Genomic DNA, 20398 nt, shown 5'->3' with positions numbered 1-20398 from the left:
TTCTTGTCTCCTAGCCCTGTGTACCATCTTGGAGCAAAATACAGAGAATCTCAGTCAAGTCATTCAATTAAAAGATTTTGTTCAAGGAATTTGTGTATATTTGCTGTAATTTCTCATTGGCATTTTTAAAAGTGCTAAATATTACTCAATTTGCCTTGGAAAATCAAACACTGATAATTGTGAGTAATCTTCGTTTACCTAATTATTCCTTTATTCCCTATCTCTTCTCAGGGCTTAATCCCTATGTTGAGGGTTTCCAAATTTACATCTCTACAATGCTCACTTTGCCCAAACACTAGTCATCTGTGCCATCACCTTAACCTCAATATGCCCTGGCCAAATATCTTCTCTTTCTCACCCCAAAATTTCTCCTGCATTCTTTCTGCCCTCAGGTCACCTGGGCTCAAGACTTTGGGGCTTTGCAGTCATTCCTCTTCTACTTCCTGTCAATCACCAAATGCAATCGCTCTGATTTGACAAGTTATATCTCCCTTCCTATTTATCCCCCCCACTGCCATTACCCTAAAAAGGGGTTTTGTTGCCTCACTGATGTATTATTGCAACAGCCTGTTTTCTAGACTCAATTGCTTTCTCCTGGTTTTTATTATTTTTTGCACAACCTCATGACTTAACAAGTTATAACCCTAAACATCAAAAAAAAAAAGTAAAAAGGGAGAGAAACTTAAATAGGGAGGTTAAGTATATAGATTATATTTAACAAAGTAACAAAATAACCTCAATTACATCCTCTTATTGTTTCATTTTCTATGTATGGTTTTTGTTTTTATGTTCTATGTTTTGTTTTTGCATCTCTATTACTCCCCGGTAATTCTCTTCTCTGAAAATCTCACTTTCTCATAACAAATCAACATGTGGCCATGACCAGTTTCAGTCAGAAGCCAGCTAAATGGCATTTGTATAGAGAGCTGGACTTGGAGTAGGAAGACTCATCTTCCAGAGTTCAAGTGTGCCCTCAATACCGTATGACCCTGAGAAAGTGACTTTATCCTATTTGTTTCCTCATTTGAAGACGAGCTAGAGAGGAAAATGGCAAAACCACTCCAGCATCTGCCAAGAAAACCCCAACTGGGGTCACAGAGTTGAACTCAGCTGAAATGACTAAATGACAAAATTGAAAAAGATAGCATGTTCTGTACCTTTTCTCCACCCCTTCTTTATCACAAAGCATGAGGCGTGTTTATCAGTCTTGTAAAGTCATATTTTTCCCTGACATGATAATTTGCATAAATTGTTGTACTAGATGATCTACAAAGTCTTTCATAATGTGGTCCAATCACACCTAACTTATTCCTGCCTCCTTCAGGTCAGACAGACTTATCTCACAAAGATGTTATACTCCTTTCAGCTCCATGATTTTACTCACACACCCTTACCTTCACACAAACATCTAATTGAGAGCCCCATGAATGAATTAAGAGGAACAGGAGAGCTGTTTAAAAAAAAAAAAAGGCACTGCTTTGGGAAAAATGAGTTGATTCTTGACAGTGAATTAAATTAGATGACAATACATCTAGTGGAATCTCCAATGATCATTTGGAGATATGGGCAAGGAACTATATTTAGGAATTATCTGCATAGAAGTAGTAGTAGTTCAAAATAGATGTTTTCTAAGAGAGAAGAGAGTATACAAAGAGAAGGCAGAGGGGGACAAGCATGAGATTCATGCAGCACACTTTAGTGAAGAAAGAGAAACCTGCTAAATAAGCAGAAAAAAGACAATAGAAAGAAATGGGCTATTTCAAAAGCTAGGTTTCAATAAAGGAAGTGTCAAATGCAGGGGGCAGCTAAATGACCTAATAGATCAAGCAAGGAAGGAAGACTTGTCTTCCTAAGTTCAAATCCAGCTTCCAACACTTCCTAGTTGAGTGATCCTGGACAAGTCATTTAACTGTTTGCCTCAGTTTTCTTCACCTGTACAAATGAACTGGAGAAGGAAATGGCAAATCCCTCCAGGGTCTTTGCCAAGAAAACCCCAAATGTGATCATAAAGTTGGCACGATTGAAACTGAACAAGTTAGGGGGCAGCTAGGTGGGGCAGTGGATAGAGCACCAGCCCTGGAGGTCAGGAGGACCTGAGTTCAAATGCGACCTCAGGCACTTAATAATTACCTAGCTGTGTGACCTTGGGCAAGCCACTTAACCCCATTGCCTTGCAAAAAAAAATTTTTTTAATTAAAATTTAAAAAATTAAAAAAAGAAACCAAACAAGTCAAATGCAATCTTCTATCTCTGAACATTATAATGGTTGTTGTCCTTTGTCCTCAGAGAACCAAAATGTCACTGTTACTTTAGAGTTAAGTTATAACTCATTGTGACTGACAATAGCAATATGAGCTTGGAATGTTGTATGTGAATATTTGGGTTGGATTCTCTAAATCTATGCAACTCACATCTCTTTTGAGCTACTTCAATTCTGCACCTTTTCTGATGTGGGAATGCCATGCTAGGTGATCCTCTGCACTTTTTCTAGCTCTTTCCTCACACCAGTAGGTGAACAGTGCAATTCTTAAAAGGCTGCTCAGACACCCAGGGGCCTGCCGAATCCACGGTGCTTCAAGAAAGAAGAGGACTCTATGGCCTGGGTTGCCTGAGTACAGGATTGTGACCACAGCTTTCAATGTATCCACACTTGCTGCTTCATCATTTGCCTATGGCCACAAGACTTTGAGGTAGGTAAACATGATAAAATGGTATCGGTGATGTCTTGATTAATGCATAAATTGGATTTAAGTGAGGCAGGAAATCACTGGCTTCATCCTCTTTTTCAAACCAGTCACAGTCCAGTGGCAGAATGGGCATGACAACTGGCCATGACTGGAGATGCACTAGACTACCTTGTCATTTTTGATTCCTAATCAAGCTCTAAGCTTTCCACAGCACCTGCTTCATACGCTTTCATGACAATTGGAACATATTGTTTTCATTCACCTATGTCATCAGGAAATCTTGGGGTATCCATCCCCCTAATTCACTGAAGGGTTTGAGACACTGAAGGGTTACTCTCAACCTGGTTTAACTCATCTCCTGAAACAGTTCACTAGGGTGTGATCTCTGTGCATGCTACAACTTCTTGGAGCCTCAGATACCAAAGGTTGAAAGCAGCCCAGGAAAGGGCTTGGCAGACCTTACACCAGAGATACTACCAGCCTTTCCTGAAAACACCCTACACCCCACAGAAAACAATAAAATTCATCTGAAGGGATAAAAGATCAAGATCCTCTAGGGAAATTAAGGGGGAGAAGAGAATAGATCTCAAGGAGACCCTTGTATCATGTTTCAAGTTATTCAACAAAGCATCAATAATTGATTAATGGAAAAGATTAAGTAAACAAAACCCAAAAGCAATTGAATATAATAGCCTAATGCTTTAATTTTTTTCAATACTTCCTCTTTTTCTAATTACATGTAAACACAATTTTAAACATTCATTTTTTTTATTTTATTTCCAAATTCCCTCTTCCCCATCCCCACTATGGTAAGCAACTGACTTAGGTTATACATTATTTTAAAATAATATTTTATTTTTTCTCAGTTACATGTAAAGACAAGACAATTTTTAATATTCTTTTTATTTAACACAATGCTTAATAAAACAAGTGAAATCCACTACTTGGGTAAAGATTTCCTATTTCACAAAGATGGCTAAGAAAATTAAAAAGCAGTCTGGCAGAAATTGAATTTAGAACAGCATCTTGCACCATATGCCATAATATATTCAAAATGGATATATGACCTAAATATTAAGGTGATATCAAGAAATAAATAGAAAAGGAAAGAGTATCACAACTATGACTGGGGGAACAATTCTTAACTAAATAAGAGAAACTAAGCTCAAAGTGCTCCACAGTCTGCTTCAGCTATCTTTAGAACAAATTGTTCTCATTCATCCATTCATTTAGAGAAAGTTTTCACATGCTTGGGGTAGACATCCTTCCCTCCACCTGGCCATCATTTTCATTTTATCCTTTGTAGTCTTCTCCAAAGTCACATTACTGTTACACATGTAGCCTCTGTTCTATCTATTCCTTCAACCCCTCTTTCCAATTCTGAAACCACAATCAAATCAATCATGCCAATGCTACTGGAAAGAGTATATGAGTCTATTTTCTGATGGCTCCAACTACCATTCCTGTAATTTTTTGAGCCAAAATAAGATTTCCTGGTCACCAAATCCCAAATGCTTTTCTGTTTCCTTTAGAATGTGGGCTTTTTGGGGTGACTAGGTGGCACAGTGAATAAAGCACTGGCCCTGGAGTCAGGAGTACCTGAGTTTAAATCCAGCCTCATACACTTAACAATTACCTAGCTGTGTGGCCTTGGGCAAGCCACTTAACCCCCTTGCCTTACCAAAAACATTAAAATAAAATAAGAATAAAAAAAAAAAGGATGTGGGCTTCTTAATGGCAGGGTACTTTAGATTTTGTATTTAGCACAGTGTTGGTACACAAGTTAAGACATCATTCACGATGTCATTGGTCCTCTTCAAAAACAAAGGATGAACAACAAAGGGAAAGAGATGATCATTTAAAAAAATAGTAATAGCTTTCATTTATATAATGCTTTAAGGTTTACAAAGTTATTCAGAAATATCTCATCTTATCCTCACACCAATCCTAGGAGGTAGTTGCCATTATTAGAAACTGAGGCAGAAAAGTTAAATTAGTTGTTTAGGGTTATACAGCCAGGAAGTATCTGAAGCAGGATTTGAATTTAAATCTTGACTCTAGTTCCAGCATTCTATACCCTGCCCTATCTTGCTGCCTCATGTACAATTTTGATTATGTAAAATTTTTAAAAGCTTTTGTACACACAAAATAAATGTAGTTAGAATTATAAGGAAAATATTTTGGGAAACTAGCATATTTTCTAATAAGGTCTTCTATCCCAAGATATATAAAAAATTGTTACAATTACATAAGAAAAAGAGCCATTCTCCAATGGATAAGTGGTCAAGGGATTTGAATAGTTCTCAAACGAAAAGAAAAAACACAAGATATCAACAACCACATACAAAAAAATGCTTTAACTCTAATGAAAAATGCAAAATAGGACAACTCTGTGGTTCTGTCTCATTAAATGTGCAAAGATGACAAAAGAGGGAAGTATTGATTGTTGAAGGGAAAGCAGGAGAACTGTTACACAGTTGGAGCTGTGAATCAGCCTGACCATTCTGGAAAACAAGTTGGAAGTATAACCACAGTCACTTAAACCATACATACTATATCCAGTGATTCAACTAATATCTACCCCATCTCCACTAATTTATGGGAGGGAGGGAGGGAGGGGGAGAGAGGGAGAGAGGGAGAGAGAGACAGACAGACAGACAGACAGACAGACAGAGACAGAGAGACAGAGACAGAGAGACAGAGAATTCCCTCCACAGTATTCCATGGCTCCACTGGAAGAAACATATTTTGGGGAAGCCTCAGCTACTTATCAATATTTCTAATTATTTTAGGAAGATTTTCCTCAGGTCAAGTCTAAATCTACTGCTCTCACACTACTATTCACCATTCCTCATTCTGCCTCCTGATCCGGAACAAGTCTTATAGTAATATTTAATATTCAATATTCATAATAACCCTTAAATATTTGATAACTTCCCTAGGTTAAATATCCCCATTTCCTTTAATCATTGTTTATACTGCAAGATCAGACAATCAAAAAGGGTTTATTAAGTACCAGTTGAGTGCCTATATGATGCTAGGTAATTATAAATGAGGATGGAATGCATACCAGATAGACAGTCTGTGCAATGGGGGTGGGAGATAGAATATCTTATGCAAAGAAGAACAAGAAAACTAGGTTGGTTGGGCCACAGTTGTGAAAAAGGAAATCATATGTCATAGACAGGAACCTGGTTATTATGAACGGCGTTCATTGTAATCAAAAGGATTCTGTAGAGACCACAAGTAGCTATTTGATCCTTCACTTCCGGACATACTCCAGATCATCTCTGTCCTTTCTAAAATAAGGTAACAGGAACTAAAGGCAAAATTTGTTTTCTAGCCAAGGCAAACCCTAGTGGTGCTCTCATTCCCTGCATTATGGAAACCATGACTTTCAGATGGTATGGAAAAAGGAGATGGTGGGAAGAGTAGAGCAGGAAATCAACACTACTGATTCCTACTGTATTTACAACCAAATAAAACTCTAAGTTTTTATTTTTTTAATTTAAAAACATTTTTTGTTTTTCCATTTTAAAAAATTAACTAGCATTTGTTTTCTCTTCCTCTTAGCTCTTTCCCCCTACCCCTGCCCACTGGGGAAAAAAGAAAAAAAGTCATTCTGGAAAGCACTTTGGAATTATGCCCCTTGGATCTTTTTCACAGAGAGCCATACTTTCACCATCTCTAGCTCCCTTTCAATTTCAGCTCAAATGCCAACTACACAAAGCCTTTCCTGAGTCCCCTGGATTTTAGTACCCTCCCTCCCACAATATTATTTTGTTTTTATATTTATGTAAATTCCCTGAAGGTAGGAAGTATTTGGTTACTTAAAAATAAGTCCCTAACACCTATAACAAGCATATCATAAATGCGTATTGACCTGAATTAAGTTGATTTTTTAAAAACTGTGTAGACTCCTATTATTATTCTTATTACATTTTATCTGACTTTTCCATGCTAACAGGATCTTTCAGGGTTCTATTTTTCAGATCAAACATTCAATTGTCTATTCTCTTCCAAATTTCAGATTCATATCATTTGCAAATTTGAGGAGCATGCTATCTTTGCCTTTATCTAACATTAGCATCCATGATTTGAATAGCACAAAACCCCAGACTGATCCATGGGACACCTTACTGGAAACCTTGATCCAGGTGCATATTAAAGGTTATTGGGGGTCTTGTCACCCCACCAGTTCCAGCACATTTGATTGTACCCTTGCCCTTCTTCCATCTTGTCCACAAAGAATGAATGAGACTTATTTTTTCAGACTTTTTTTTTAAACTACTTTGTAAAATCTTAAGTATTCTGTGTCTACAACAATGCTTTGGTCTGAGTCCAGTTTCCTTTGATGTCTCTGTGATCTTAAAGATGGGAGTATCCCACCAACAATACGAATTGCAACCAGTTTAAGCCATCTTGCTCTGAGGCTTTTGTCTTTGCTGTCCACTAAATGCTATATGGAGTATCCTCAAGAGGCTTGCATGAGAAGGCACAATGTTCTAGACTTGAAGTCATAGTTCAACTCTTGCTTCAGACACCTTAGCTATGTGACCTTGGGCGAGACACTTCACTTCTGTCTGCCTTAAATTCTTCAACTGTAAAAGGGGGATAAGGATAACCCCTCCCTCGCAGTGTTGTTGTAGTGATCAAATGAAATATAATTTATAAGTGCTTAACACAGTTCCCAACACATGCTGTTGAGTCATTTCAGCCTTTTCTGATTTTTAGTGAGCTTATTTGATGTTTTCTTGGCAGAGATATTAGAGTGGTTTGCCATGTTTCTCCAGCTCATTTTGCAGATGAGGAAACTGAGGCAGAGTTCAGTGACTCTCACAGAGTCTCACAGCTAGTAAAATGTCTGAGGTCAGATTTGAACTTAGGAAGATGATTCTTCCAGAGTCCAGGTATAGCACATAAGAAGTTATTTAAAGTTTAGGGCAATTAGGTGGTGCAGTGGATAGAGCACCGACTCTGGAGTCAGAAGGTCAAATCCAGCCTCAGACATTTAATAATGACCTAGCTGTGTGGCCTTGGGCAAGTAACTTAATTCAATTGCTTTGCAAAAAAAAAAAAAATCATAAATAAATAAATAAACCAAAACTAAAAATGCTTATTCCTTTCCTATATTCTTCTCATGAATACGAGATTCAATTCAATTGAGTGAAATACTTATTAACTATCTACTATGTGCCAGATGTTAAAACTCCAAAGACAAAAATGGAACCGTCCAAGGCCTCAGAGATTTCCAGTTTACTAGGAGGTTACATTTTTGAAGGAGGTAAAAACAAAGTATTCCAAGGACAAAGTATTTCAAAAATATTTCAAGAGAGAAAGAGTGCCAAGAAATTTGCAGATCAGGAGATACCATATGTAGGAGGCAGGATTGAACTATACTCCAATGCAAACTAGGGATTCTCAAGGTGGGAGAGAGCAGAAAGCACAATCAAGACAAGTCAATCTTTTTTTCCAACAGCTTGAAGGCGGACTTTGCATTTCTATTTTCAGGGAATGGTTAATAAGCCAGTTTGATTAGAAGAGAGAGAGCTGAAGAGTGTGTGTGTGTGTGTGTGTGTGTGTGTATTCATCCATATGTAATGTAGACTTACACACATCTGTATATATCCACATGTTTACACACAAACACACATTTACACACATATATATAGTATGTATACATGCATATAGATACATGAAAACATATTAATGTGTATATTATATATGCATATTTCTATAAAAGGTAGGTAGAGATTATATAGTGAAGAGCTGTAATACTAGGCTGTGTTTTTGTTTGTTTTTTTATCCTAAAACCACTGAAGCTTGTTGAACAGGAAAATGACAGGTCAGACATGCTTTAAGACTTTCAATTTGATTGATGAATGAAGAATGAATTGAGGCTGAAAAAAAAGAAAATCAAATAAGAGGTTCTTACAGGGAAACTAAGGGAAAGTCAATGAAAGTCCAAATCAGGGCAGGGGTTGAGTCTGAAGAGGAGATAGTATGCAGGAAGTGTGATGGAGACTGGCAAGATGAGGCAACTGGGTAAATACTGGAGTTGAGTCACAGAGGAAAAAGGAACATGATTACAGCCCGGAAAACCTGAACATTAAGAACAGAAGAGATTTTGCAGAGGGGTGGCTTGTTAGAAGGGAAGATTTGTGCTGTAGATCTCGACTTTAACTTCTTTTTCTAAAATTTTTTATTTATTTAAGGCAATAGGGTGAAGCGGCTTGCCCAAGGCCACACAGCTAGGTCATTATTAAGTGTCTGAGGCTGGATTTGAAGTCAGGTCCTCCTGACTCCAGGGCACTGTGCCACCCCGCTGCCCTGACTTTAACTAGATGTTCAAGTGAAGCTGTCCAGCAGGCAGGTAGGGAACATAGGATTAGCATTCAGCGGGGTGAGATTATAGATTTGGGAGTCACCTGAATAGTAATAGTAATAATAATAATAATCATCATCATCATCATAATAATAATAATAACAACGATAATGATAATGATAATAATAATAATGATAATAATAGATAGTATTTGAACCCAAAGTTGCTGATGGGATCAGCAAGGGTGAAAGCACAGAGACCAATGGCAGAAAACTGGAAGATTTCCCTGCTTGGATGGCAGTGAGCTGGAGCAAGGGCGAGATTCAGCAGAGGAAGAGGAGGAGCAGGCAGAGGGGCACACGATCGGGGCGGCGAGGTGGCACGATGGATAGCGCACCGGCCCTGGAGTCAGGTTCAAATCCAGCCTCAGACACTTGAGAGTGACCTAGCTGTGTGGCCTTGGGCAAGCCGCTTCACCCCGTCGCCTCCCCAAAACTAAAACAAACAAACAGAAAGGATGGATGGATGTCGGATCCTGCCCGTCCTGTGCCATGCTGGGTGAGGCCCTGGCTTCCTCGCTGGCGGGGGGCGCTGGGCTAAAGCTGAGGTCCTTTCCCAGACCCCGCGAGGGGTGCCGGCACAGGGAGGAGGGCCCCCGGCGGCCGCTGCTGGGGGGCAGGAGGGGCCCGGGCACAGAACAGGTGGGGGTCGGGGGACAGACCCCGGGCCCCGCCCCCGCCCGAGGGGGCGTCATGCTGCCTTTTGGACAGGGACCAGACCGGGAGAACGCGGTTTGCCCAGACACAGGTATTTGTCGCAAGTTTTCTTTTCCCCTTTTTCCCCATTTTTGGAGAGAAAAGACCAACCCTTCGTAACAGAGGAAACTGTCGGGGAGGGCGCGTTCTTCCTTTGCAGGCGCCGCGGTCCCGCTAGGCATACAGCAGGCACTTCATAAAGGCGCGATGCCCGGCCGCCCCGCCCACAACCCAGCCCCCCACCTGTCCTACCCCCGCCTCCGGCCCTGAGTGACAGCTGCCCTGCCCTATCAGCGTCCCGGCGCCTCTCACCCTCTCGGCCCCGTGCGGCTGCCGGATACCTGACTCGTGTCGGCGGGGGCCCCGCCTCCCCCGCGGCCCCCGCCGCCCCCGCCCCGCCCCCCGCCTCCCCGCGATTGGCCGACGGGAGCCCGTCGCCCCGCCCCTCCCCGCGGGTTATGTAATCGGATTTGGGGGCCCCGGGCCTGGTTATGTAACCGGAGCCGCCCCCCGCCGGCCCCGCCTCCCGGCCAATGAGGGCGCGCGGGGCGGCCGCGGCCGCCAATGGGGCGCGGCGGGGGCGGGGCGCGGTCACGTTGCCGGAGGGCGTTGTGGCGGGGCGGGGCGGGGCGGCCGGGCGGCACGCGGCGGGCCCCGAGACCTGCGCGCGGGGCCGGCGCCGGGGAGCGGCGGGGCCGGGGAGCGGCGGGGCCGGGCCGGACAGCGCGGGGCCAGGGAGCGCGGGGCCGGGCCGGACAGCGCGGGCCGGGGCGCGGGGCCGGGCCGGAGCGCGGGGCCGGACAGCGCGGGCCGGCGGTGAGTGAGCGGGCGGCTCCGGGGGGCGCGGGGGGCGGGGGGCGGGGGCCACGGAACCGCCCCCCGCCGGCGGGAAACTAGGTGTCCTTGGACTTGGGGTGGAGGAAGCGGGCGCCCCCCCCCCGCGGGACCCCTGCGAGCCCCGCGCCCCGGGGTGCCGCCGGCCCCGCGGCCCTGCCCGGGGTTCCAGGGCAGCAGTCCCCCGGGAGGCGGCCTGGAGCCTTTATTAAGCGCCAGCTGGGTGCCGGGCTCCCTCCTGCCCAGTAACCCGGCCCCTGCCCTGGGAGACGGGCTTTCAGCATTGATTATGCACCTCCTGGGTGCCGGGCTCCCTCCTGCCCAGTAACCCAGCCCCTGCCCTGGGAGACGGGCTTTCAGCATTGATTATGCACCTCCTGGGTGCCGGGCTCCCTCCTGCCCAGTGAGGAAAGACAAAAACCCAGTCTCTGTCCCCGGGAGGCGGCCTGGAGCCTTTATGAAGCACCTGCTGGGTTCCGGGTTCCCTCCTGCCCAGTGAGGAGAGAAAGAAAAACTTGGTCCTTACCCTCTAGGAGGTAGGCATCGAGCCTTTATGAAATGTCTACTGTATGCCTTGAAGTTATAAAGCAAGGCAAAAGTCTGGCTCCTGCCCTCCAGGAGGTAGGCATTGAGTCTTTATTAAGTGTCTGTTGGGTGCCAGGCATACAAATAATGGTAAAACGCAGCTCCTGTTTCCCAGTACCCCTGGTCTCATGCCCAGGGGCATGGTACCCACAACTGTGTCCAGAGCATTTGTTGAAGGTGTAACTGGGAGGTGGTTTCTGAAGGAGGAGTGGGGAGCAGAGGACCAGGAGAGAGCAGGTCCCACTCAAGGTGCAGAGTTGGAAGATAACCAGGAGTCGGAGAGATGAGGAGAAGGTGGCCGAGGAGACGCTCGAGCCCCGAGGATGCGGAGCCGGGAGATGTGGTTTCAAATCACTGTTGGTGCTTTCTCTTTAAACTGAGGGTATCGGAGGAGATGGTCTCTCTTTGTGACCCCACAGACTAGAGTGTGCCCATGCTGTCCCTGGGGTCTTCTTGGCAAAGACAGCCAGGTATTTTGTCATTCTCTTCTCTAGTGAATTGAGGCAAACAGAGGTTGAGACATGCCTAGAGTCACAGCTCTAGTGAGTGTCTGAGGACAGATTTGATCTAGGGTGTTCCTGAAGGCAAGCACTCTCTCCACTGACCCACCAAAATGCCTCCAGATGACCCCTGAGGTCCCTCTAAAATCAACCTATGACCTGATGGACAGTGGATGCAAGAGAGCTTATGAAGTTGGAATCAACAAAACTTGACAATTAATTGGAAATGGAAATTGAGAAAGGAAAGCCCGGCATGAGTCCACATTGAAAATCTGGGTCCCTCGAAAGACCAGGGCCCCCTCAGCAGGGGTGGGGGAGTCAGGAGGGGCAGATCCTGTGGGAAACCTGTCCTGATGGGTCCTAACAGCAGACTGGAGTAAGGGCAGACAAAGCCACTCATGGAACCTGGGCAGAGACCTTGACCTTCACGAATCTCAGTGTCCTTGTTGCTCTGGTCACACTTGTACCCTGTCATTTAGCACAATACCTGATCCAGAGGAAGTTCTTAACAATAGTCTGAAAATGCTTGTTTTCTTCATTCATAAGATGAAACCAGTTTTGGTGACCTCCTAGGGCCCCTTCAACTTTAGATTTGGATTCAAATCCTGCCTCTGACACATAGCAGCTGGGTGTCACCTAGAGTGGGGCAGCTAGGCGGCACAGTGGAGAGAGCCCTGGCCTAGAGTCAGGAGGACTCGACTTTCCCAGTTCAAATTCAGCCTCAAACACTTCTCAGCTGTATGACCTGGGCAAGTCACTTCACCCTCTTTGCCTCAGTTTCTTCATCTGTAAAATGACTTACAGAAGGAAATGGCAAACCACTCCAATATCTCTGTCACAAAAAGGCCAGATGGGGTCATAGAGTCAGACGTGACCGAAACACCAACACAGCAAGTAAGTGTGACCTGCTGACAAACTCCTTAACCTCAGATCTGCCCCTCTTGGCCACTGCCAGGTCCATGATGTAGGCCTTCTCCTGTTGCCTTTGCTGACCCCAGATACTTTACCTGGTCACGTGAAATTATTCTTGAAGGCAGGAGATTGTCTTCTGGTGCAGCATTTGTAGTAGGAGCAGATCCTGGTGCATGGGCTCGGGACTGTGAGGAATGTTGCTCTGGAGTCAAGGCACCTGAATCTGACTCCCGGACCTGCTCTTTACTAGCTGGATGACCTGGAGAAAGTTGCTGCATCTCTTGGCATTAGTGTCCTCAGAGACTGGACTGGCTGCCCTTTAAAGTGCTCACAGGATCCTGCCTGCCTGCTCTCTCTGAGAGCAGCCGCTGACATCTTCATCTTGGTTTCAGGTATTAAACTCGTGTTTTATGTCCCAACTTTTTTTTTTTACTCTTTTTCAGATTGAAGTTGTTACACTTTAGTGGAACAATAAGACACTGAAGTTCTTCATTATGGAAAATAGCAAGTCCCCAGAAGATTTTCCCCAGTGAATGGCAACAATTAGTTACTCGTGTCATATCTTGCCATTCAATTGTGACAGAAAATTTTGTATTGGGTGATGGCTTGAACCAAAATGAGAACTGGATCATCATCATTGCCAATTCCAAAATAGAGAACACGTTCAGTTGGTGCCATCAGTCTTTAGAAGCAAGAGAATTTCCATTGTAAAGACTTAGAAATGCAGAGCAGTAAGTCCGATGGCAATGACTCCAGTGGAAATGAATTTACTGGACCAGAGTCCAGTGGGACAGATTCCCTTGATAAAGAATCTGATGAGATTTGGAAACAAGACTTCAGACAGCAAGACAAAACTGGTGACAACCACAGGTGAGTTGGCTTTTATTTTGATCCATTTTCATTCATCCAAGACGAAAGAACAAAAGAGACTAAATTTTTATCATTAAAGAAGAAAAATCTGGGATTGATAGGGTCTCATGGGATGTGAAGAGCTGGGAAAATTAAGCTGAAAAATGAAGGTGTGGATATGAAAACTCAATAGTAGGAAATGGAGGCCTATGCTCAGCAGCAAAATAGTGGAAGCTAGGAGGAAAGGGAGAGCACAAGACAAGTCCGCTTTGTAGCAGGGATGAAGCATCAGTTCAACTATGAGGGAGAGAAGCATCTTGTAAAGATGGAGCTTTACCTTTTATTATCTTTCAGTGAGCAGCAGGATCGAAACAAGACTTCTGAGGAACTTGCCATGGTGGTCCGAGAAATGAAAAAGTATTTCCCCTCCGAGAGAAATAATAAACCAAGTATTCTTGATGCCCTCAACTATGCCCTTCGCTGCGTGCATAGCGTCCAAGGTAGTGCTGACTCAAGATAAAAGGGAATAGTTAGTCCAGCTCATTGTAAGCCCCGGCTCCACTAGCGTGGTTGCCATGGCTTCAGAACATACAGAATGAACCAAATGCATTGAGTTCATTAAGTACATCGGATGGGTACGACCAGGATTTTGTCTGACAAAAGATGAGGGTTTTTTGTGATTCTTTTTTTTTTTTAGAAATACTAATTTTTAATTTACAATTTAAATTTGATTTGTTTGTAAATAGAACTTTAGTTAATTTAGTACTTATATGAAAAATAAACTGCCAGAACCACTTATTTATTTTCTTTCCTATTCTTTTTCTCAAAATGTGTTCTTAAGGTACCCTCTACACCTATAACTTTTGTATCTTTACAGATTCTATAACCATCTAATTCCAGCAGTAAAAATAATAGATTTCTCTTTTAGCCTTTTTTTCTTTCTTTATTTCTTTGAGGAGAGAAGGGGTGATTTACTCCCTAAATATGTTTGTGGAATCTTCTCTGAATGATCTAGAAAATTTTTTTATGAAGAAATCTTTCCATTGAAGAAACACTCAAAGTTTCAGTTTGTACTTTTACTTTAACATAATATCACTGGGTTTATAGACTTTTTAATACATAAGTAACTATAAATCAAATTTATTATGTGATAGGGTGACAATCTCATTATGACTACAAGATATTAATTTCTTGTAAAAGAAAATACAGCTCAAAGTATTGTTGTAAAAACTCTTTAACACGGGGCAACTAGGTGGCACAGTGGATAGAGCACTGGCCCTGGAGTCAGGAGTACCCGAGTTCAAATCCGGCCTCAGACACTTAATAATGACCTAGCTGTGTGGCCTTGGGCAAGCCACTTAACCCCATTGCCTTGAAAAAACCTAAAAAACAACAACAAAAAAAAAACTCTTAACACTGTCATCATGCAACTTACCTTTTTCTGTCGTTCTCAGCCAACAGTGAATTTTTCCAGATTCTTAGACCAAATGGGGCGCACCAAGCAGATGTAACTACATACAGCCTTGAAGAACTAGCTACCATTGCTTCAGAACACACATCTAAGAACACAGTAAGTGGTCTAGAATTTGTCACATCCCTCTCTACAACAGTCCCAGGACTTGTTCTACAAGTAGGTTTTTACAGTAGAATAAACTTCATGTTTTAAAAATTGTCACCAAAGATAATGGGACAAAGTCCACATATGGGCATTCTCTTCCATTGCCTCAGAGCCCAAATGCTCAGATGATCTTGCAGTGGGCAATTTGTTTTGGTTACAGTGTAGTTCATGTGTCCATGGCATTTATGCCCAAGACCATCCTAAGGTAAAATGGAGAAAAAAAATCCTATCAACAAGGCAACTCTTATCTTCATTTCACATCCAGGTTTTTTGAACAAGTGAGTTTCTACCTATTTCTGTGTCCTCAAAGTCAACAAAGGAAGATTGTTTTTCTCTATAGAGAATCACTTCACATAAACAAAAACTTGAGCCTCCCTTTACCTTGTGCATTGACATTCTGGAAATCAATGAACATTGCCATGGTTCTTTGAAATTATAAACCATTTTCAGCTTGAAATAAAGGCAAAGGATTTAGCTTCCCACTTAATTGTAGCAGAGGTCCTTTGACAAATATTTATTGGGTACCCAATAAAAGATTTTTAAACAGGATGTTATGGAAATAGTGGCTGGAGAGGCAAGCATATGTAAGCATCTGTAGAATATAATGGTGAAAGATGGAAATCTTGTCCAGATTGTGAGGAGAGAAAGAGCAACAGTGTATTTTTTAAAATATAAATATTTTATTTGCTTTCCAATTATATACAATAGTAGTTTCTATCAATCATTTTTTTGCAAGGTTTTGAATTTTACAATTTTTCCCTCTCTCCCTTTCCTCCAACAGAAGGCAATCTGATAGTCTTTACATTTGTTTCCATGATATGCATAGATCAAAATTGAATGTGTTGAGAGGAAAAACATGTCCTTAAGGAAGAAAGAAAATATTAGAGATAGTAAAATTATGTAATACATAATACATAAGATTTTAAAAATTGAAGGTAATAGTCTTTGGTCTTTATTTAAACTCCACAGTTCTTTCTCTGGATACAGATGGTATTCTCCAACACAGATCCCCCCCAAAATTGTCCCTGGTTGTTGCACTGATGGAATGAGCAAGTCCATCAAGGTTAATCATCGCCCCACCCCCATGTTACTGTTAGGGTATGCAATGTTCTACTGGTTCTGCTTATCTTGCTCAGCATCAGTTCATGCAAATCCTTCCAGACTTTCCTGAATTCCCACCACTCCTGGTTTCTAATAGAACAATAGTGTTCCATAACCTACATATACCACAGTTTGTTCAGCCATTCCCCAATTGCTGGACATTCTCTCAATTTCCAATTTTTTACCACCACAAACAGAGCTGCTATGAATATTTTTGTACATGTGGGATTTTTTTACCCTTTTTCATGAGCTCTTCAGGATACAGACCCAGTAATATTGTTGCTGGATCAAAGAGGATGCACATTTTTATTGACTTTTGGGCGTAATTCCAAATTGGAGAGCAGCAGTTTGGAGATGCCCAGATGGAGGTCTCATCAGGGACAATTAAATGGCCCAGCACATGGAGGGAACTGTTCATGGATGGGGCAGATTAATTTGAAACACAGATAATGTTGTTTGGTGGCATTGTTACTTGGTAGGTAGAGGGCCATTTCCTCCCTCTGACACAAAAAGCATGACCATAGGAAAGTTACTGAGTCTTTCAGTAGTCAAAGGAGCTCTCCAGGGAGCAGCATGTAGGTGCACTAGCTTCTAAATCTCAAGACTCCACACCAATAAAGTCATAGTTCCACATAAAAAGAGACAGTTTGGCCATGGGGATGGAGATGTCAGGCAATCCAAATGGTACAGTGCTGTTGAGACTTTTTTAAATCTGATTGTGAAAGAAAATTATCCTAAGATGTCTTTTGTTTGTAAAGGTTAAATACTTGTACTTTTAAAATGTCTTTGATAGGATACCTTTGTGGCAGTTTTTTCGTTTCTGTCGGGAAAGTTGATACATGTTTCAGAGCAAGCTGCTCTTATCCTGAACTGTAAGAAGAATTCCCTGGCATCCTCCTCATTTGTTGAACTGCTCGCCCCTCAGGATGTGCGGGTGTTCTATGCACACACGGCCCAGGCCCATCTTCCATTCTGGAATGTCAACACCCAAACAGGTGACGAGAGCAGGCCCTTAATTAATGGAAAAAAAATTCATTTGTCTAATGTAGAGCACAGTAAGAGTAGCAGTAACCAAGTTTGAAAAAACTGGGGTACTGGAATGAGCGAGTATTTTAAATATTTGATTTTTTAAATGTGGTAAAAATGTGGCAGTAAATTTGTTCCAATTGTTGTTGGATTAATTCTACTTTGCATACATATGTGTGTGTGTGTACACGTACTTATGCACTCAAATGTCAGCTTATAACTGCATATACATTATTAATATAACTAACAAATTTTGACTCTCCTGTTAGCACATTTGAAATATTTGCTTTTTTTTTTCTCCAGTAATTTTATTCAAATAGATTTTAAATCCACATGAATTCTTATTGAACATGAAATCTTTTTCCTCTTTCTTGTCCCTAAACTTCTAAGGGCTATCTGGGTGTTTTTTTAAGCTCACATCCATTTTCTTGTTTTAAAAATCTCTAATTAGAAATTTTCTTTTGGTCTTTTTTCATGTCTTTATATTAATAGTTGCTTAATTCTTTTGTGTCATTTCAAGGTATTTTGTTTTTTTGTTTGTTTGTTTTTTGTTTTTTTGCGAGGCACTGGGGTTAAGTGATTTGCCCAGGGTCACACAGCTAGGGAATTATCAAGTGTCTGAGGCCGGATTTGATTTCAGGTCCTCCTGACTCCAGGGCCGGTGCTCTAATCCACTGCGCCACCTAACTGCCCCTCAAGGTATTTTGTTTAATGTTGTCTTTGTAAAGGGTTACTGTGGCCTTCCTTTTAGCCTGTGAAGAATAAATTATACACTTATTCTTCCTATCCTAGACATTTGCAACCAATCCTTTGTTTACTATTACGCAATTGTTTGAAAGTTGTCCTTTTCTTTTTTAGCTACTTCCATTACTCTAAAATGTTCCTTTTAAACCTCATTATTCTTCCACTCTTTTTGTGCATTCTTAATTTTCTGGTGTCCTTTCACAGTTGATTATAAAACTTTCTTGAGGACAATGACTGTATATGTGCCTCCATAGTTTACAAATTCTTCCCCAAATCTGTTTCTCTTCTACATTTCTTCTTCAATGATCTGCCCCAGTTTTTCTGATTTTCTCTTATTTACCATTTATTACCCTTTTCCCTCTTAGAACTTAATCCTCAAAGCTCTGATGGGCTTAAAGTCTATATCTTACATTGTACTATTTGAGTCATGGCTTTGGGGTATTTTTGTGTACTTCCCTTAGTATATTCATGTAGCTGACTTCCTTTCCTTTGTATCATTTCTAGACTTTGACCTTGTTTCATGGTTTCTTCTTGCTTAAACAGTGTATTGATGAAATGAAGTCCTTGTATTTACCACCAGCCTCCATGTAAAGTCATTCTTCTTTCATTGGAATTCCACTCCTTTATTCAGATTTGAAGGAATAACTGAAAATTTGAATGTTTGGGGATTCAGGGAACAAGTCCATGTTCTTTAATCATTTTTATGATTTTATAAAATTATTTTATAAAAAAAATCAACCCCTAGGATATATAGTATGACTATATTAAAGGTTTAAATTTGAAAGCCCAATCTGAGTCACACTTAACCTTTCAAAGCATAGCTCCTTTGCTTCTGATATGTGTGTTCTTGGAACTACCTATACTCACTCTCCAGATCTGCAAAATGAAGCTTCTGGGCTAGATGATCTCTGGGCTTCCTTCTGTGATTCTTTAAAGCAGCCTAAACAGTGAAGCACCTTTATAATTCTGGAAATGGGATGAATTTTCTATTCCATGTTATATCACATGTAGTGATTCTGGGACTATTTTTTGTAAATCTGTATCATAATGGAGTATTCTTGTTCGTTTTTAATGATATTTCTATAATGGTGTGGAGTACCAGTTTCAAATCTCCTGATCTTGACTATAGAAAATAAACATATCTATGTTTCTATAAATAAATGTGAACTTTATAAAATTTGAAATTTAATATGACTTAGACATTAGGTCAGACCAGTGGTACATTTAGTGATATATACATATGATATTTGTGTTCTTTGTAACATTGTCTCAAAAAAGTTTGAGACTGTATCACAGATGTTCTTGGTTTTTCTTGAATAACTTTTTATGGATCAGTGATCAAAGACCTTCTCGAAACCCCTTTATCTTCTCTTTGTCCAGACTGCTTGACTAGGGTATGGAAATAGAAAGCTCTTTCTCTTAACTACTATTTTGTAAAAATCATTCTTCCTTTTGTTATCCTTCCAATGTCTCATTCTATTTTTAAGGAATGGCTATAAATTCTGGAGTTCTGAGATCTGTTGAGTAAATCTAAAAATGGTCATTAACAGCATAAAGTTTGGATCTCATCCTCTCTTCCCCCTTTCCAAACTAGAGCCCTAACTTTTTTGCCTCTTTATTCAGAATCCTCTGTTTCCTTGATTATTTGGTTTCCCTTTCTCTAGATTCTGCCAAATCTCCCTTTTGCTTGAAATGCAATAATTAGAACTGCAGACACTGTTCCAATATCTTAGAATTCTTAGTATTCAGTGTATTTCCAGCATCTTTTTAATAGGTCTAATTTATCATTCATGTAACAAGCTGCTATGTGAAACCTCTATTGTTTAATTAAGCAGAGTTGTTGCTGCTCTGTGAAAGCTCTTCTAAGAGATGATTAGACCTCAAAATAGGGGAATAGAGTGTATGTGTGTATCATGTGTCATACATAGCCATATGACACACGTACATACCTACCTATCTGGATAAAGGATGGGTACAATTCTCTGAAAGTCAGTTTGTTTTCTTGACTGTCAGTATGAGAGAAAGGCTGTAGGCTTGATGGGATAAGGGAAAGATAGAACTTTATAACATTCCTGTTTAAGATGGTCATTTGCAATCTGTTTGTGTTTGCTTCTGGCAGCTTCCCAGTACGAATATTCTCAAGTGAAGCCCTTTTTCTGTAGGATCAGGTAAGTGTAGCAGCTCTCGTGGACCCCTCCCACCCCCTAGGGGAGCAGAATCAAATACAAAAGACTAGGAGATCTTGGTCTTGCAGAAAAGCAAGCACTTAGGGAGCAGGAAAAGAAAATACCCCTTTTAAGGAGCCAGTTTTTGGTGTACTAAATGCTTGTGAAGGTAAAGTACCTAGTGGGTGGAATCCTGAAAGTCAGCTGATGCAGGTTCTTAGCTGCAGCCCCAGAAGTGAGCCGACTGTTTGAATGCTAAGGAGACAGAGAAGCAAAGTGAGGCAGCCGGTGCCATTA

At 41.4% G+C, this 20398-nt stretch overlaps 1 protein-coding gene across 2 annotated transcripts in view; it reads left to right on the top strand.

Annotated features, from left to right (window-relative positions):
• Positions 1–10538: 10538 nt before the first annotated feature.
• PER3 (period circadian regulator 3) overlaps positions 10539–20398 on the top strand; it is a 33542-nt gene continuing 23682 nt past the window's right edge. The window contains exons 1-6 of one of the 2 annotated variants that reach the window (XM_074218561.1): positions 10539–10583; positions 13042–13468; positions 13802–13947; positions 14902–15017; positions 16960–17161; positions 20056–20104. In XM_074218561.1, the coding sequence (XP_074074662.1) occupies positions 13320–13468; positions 13802–13947; positions 14902–15017; positions 16960–17161; positions 20056–20104 (662 nt within the window). In that variant the 5' untranslated portion in view covers positions 10539–10583; positions 13042–13319. Of the gene's footprint in view, positions 10584–13041; positions 13469–13801; positions 13948–14901; positions 15018–16959; positions 17162–17847; positions 17892–20055; positions 20105–20398 lie in introns of those variants that run through there. The other variant, XM_074218562.1, reaches the window with a different exon arrangement.

The sequence above is a fragment of the Macrotis lagotis genome, chromosome 1 (genome assembly GCF_037893015.1).
Source record: "Macrotis lagotis isolate mMagLag1 chromosome 1, bilby.v1.9.chrom.fasta, whole genome shotgun sequence".
NCBI classification, from domain to species: Eukaryota; Metazoa; Chordata; class Mammalia; order Peramelemorphia; family Peramelidae; genus Macrotis; species Macrotis lagotis.
This window is presented reverse-complemented; position numbering and strand designations above follow the sequence as displayed.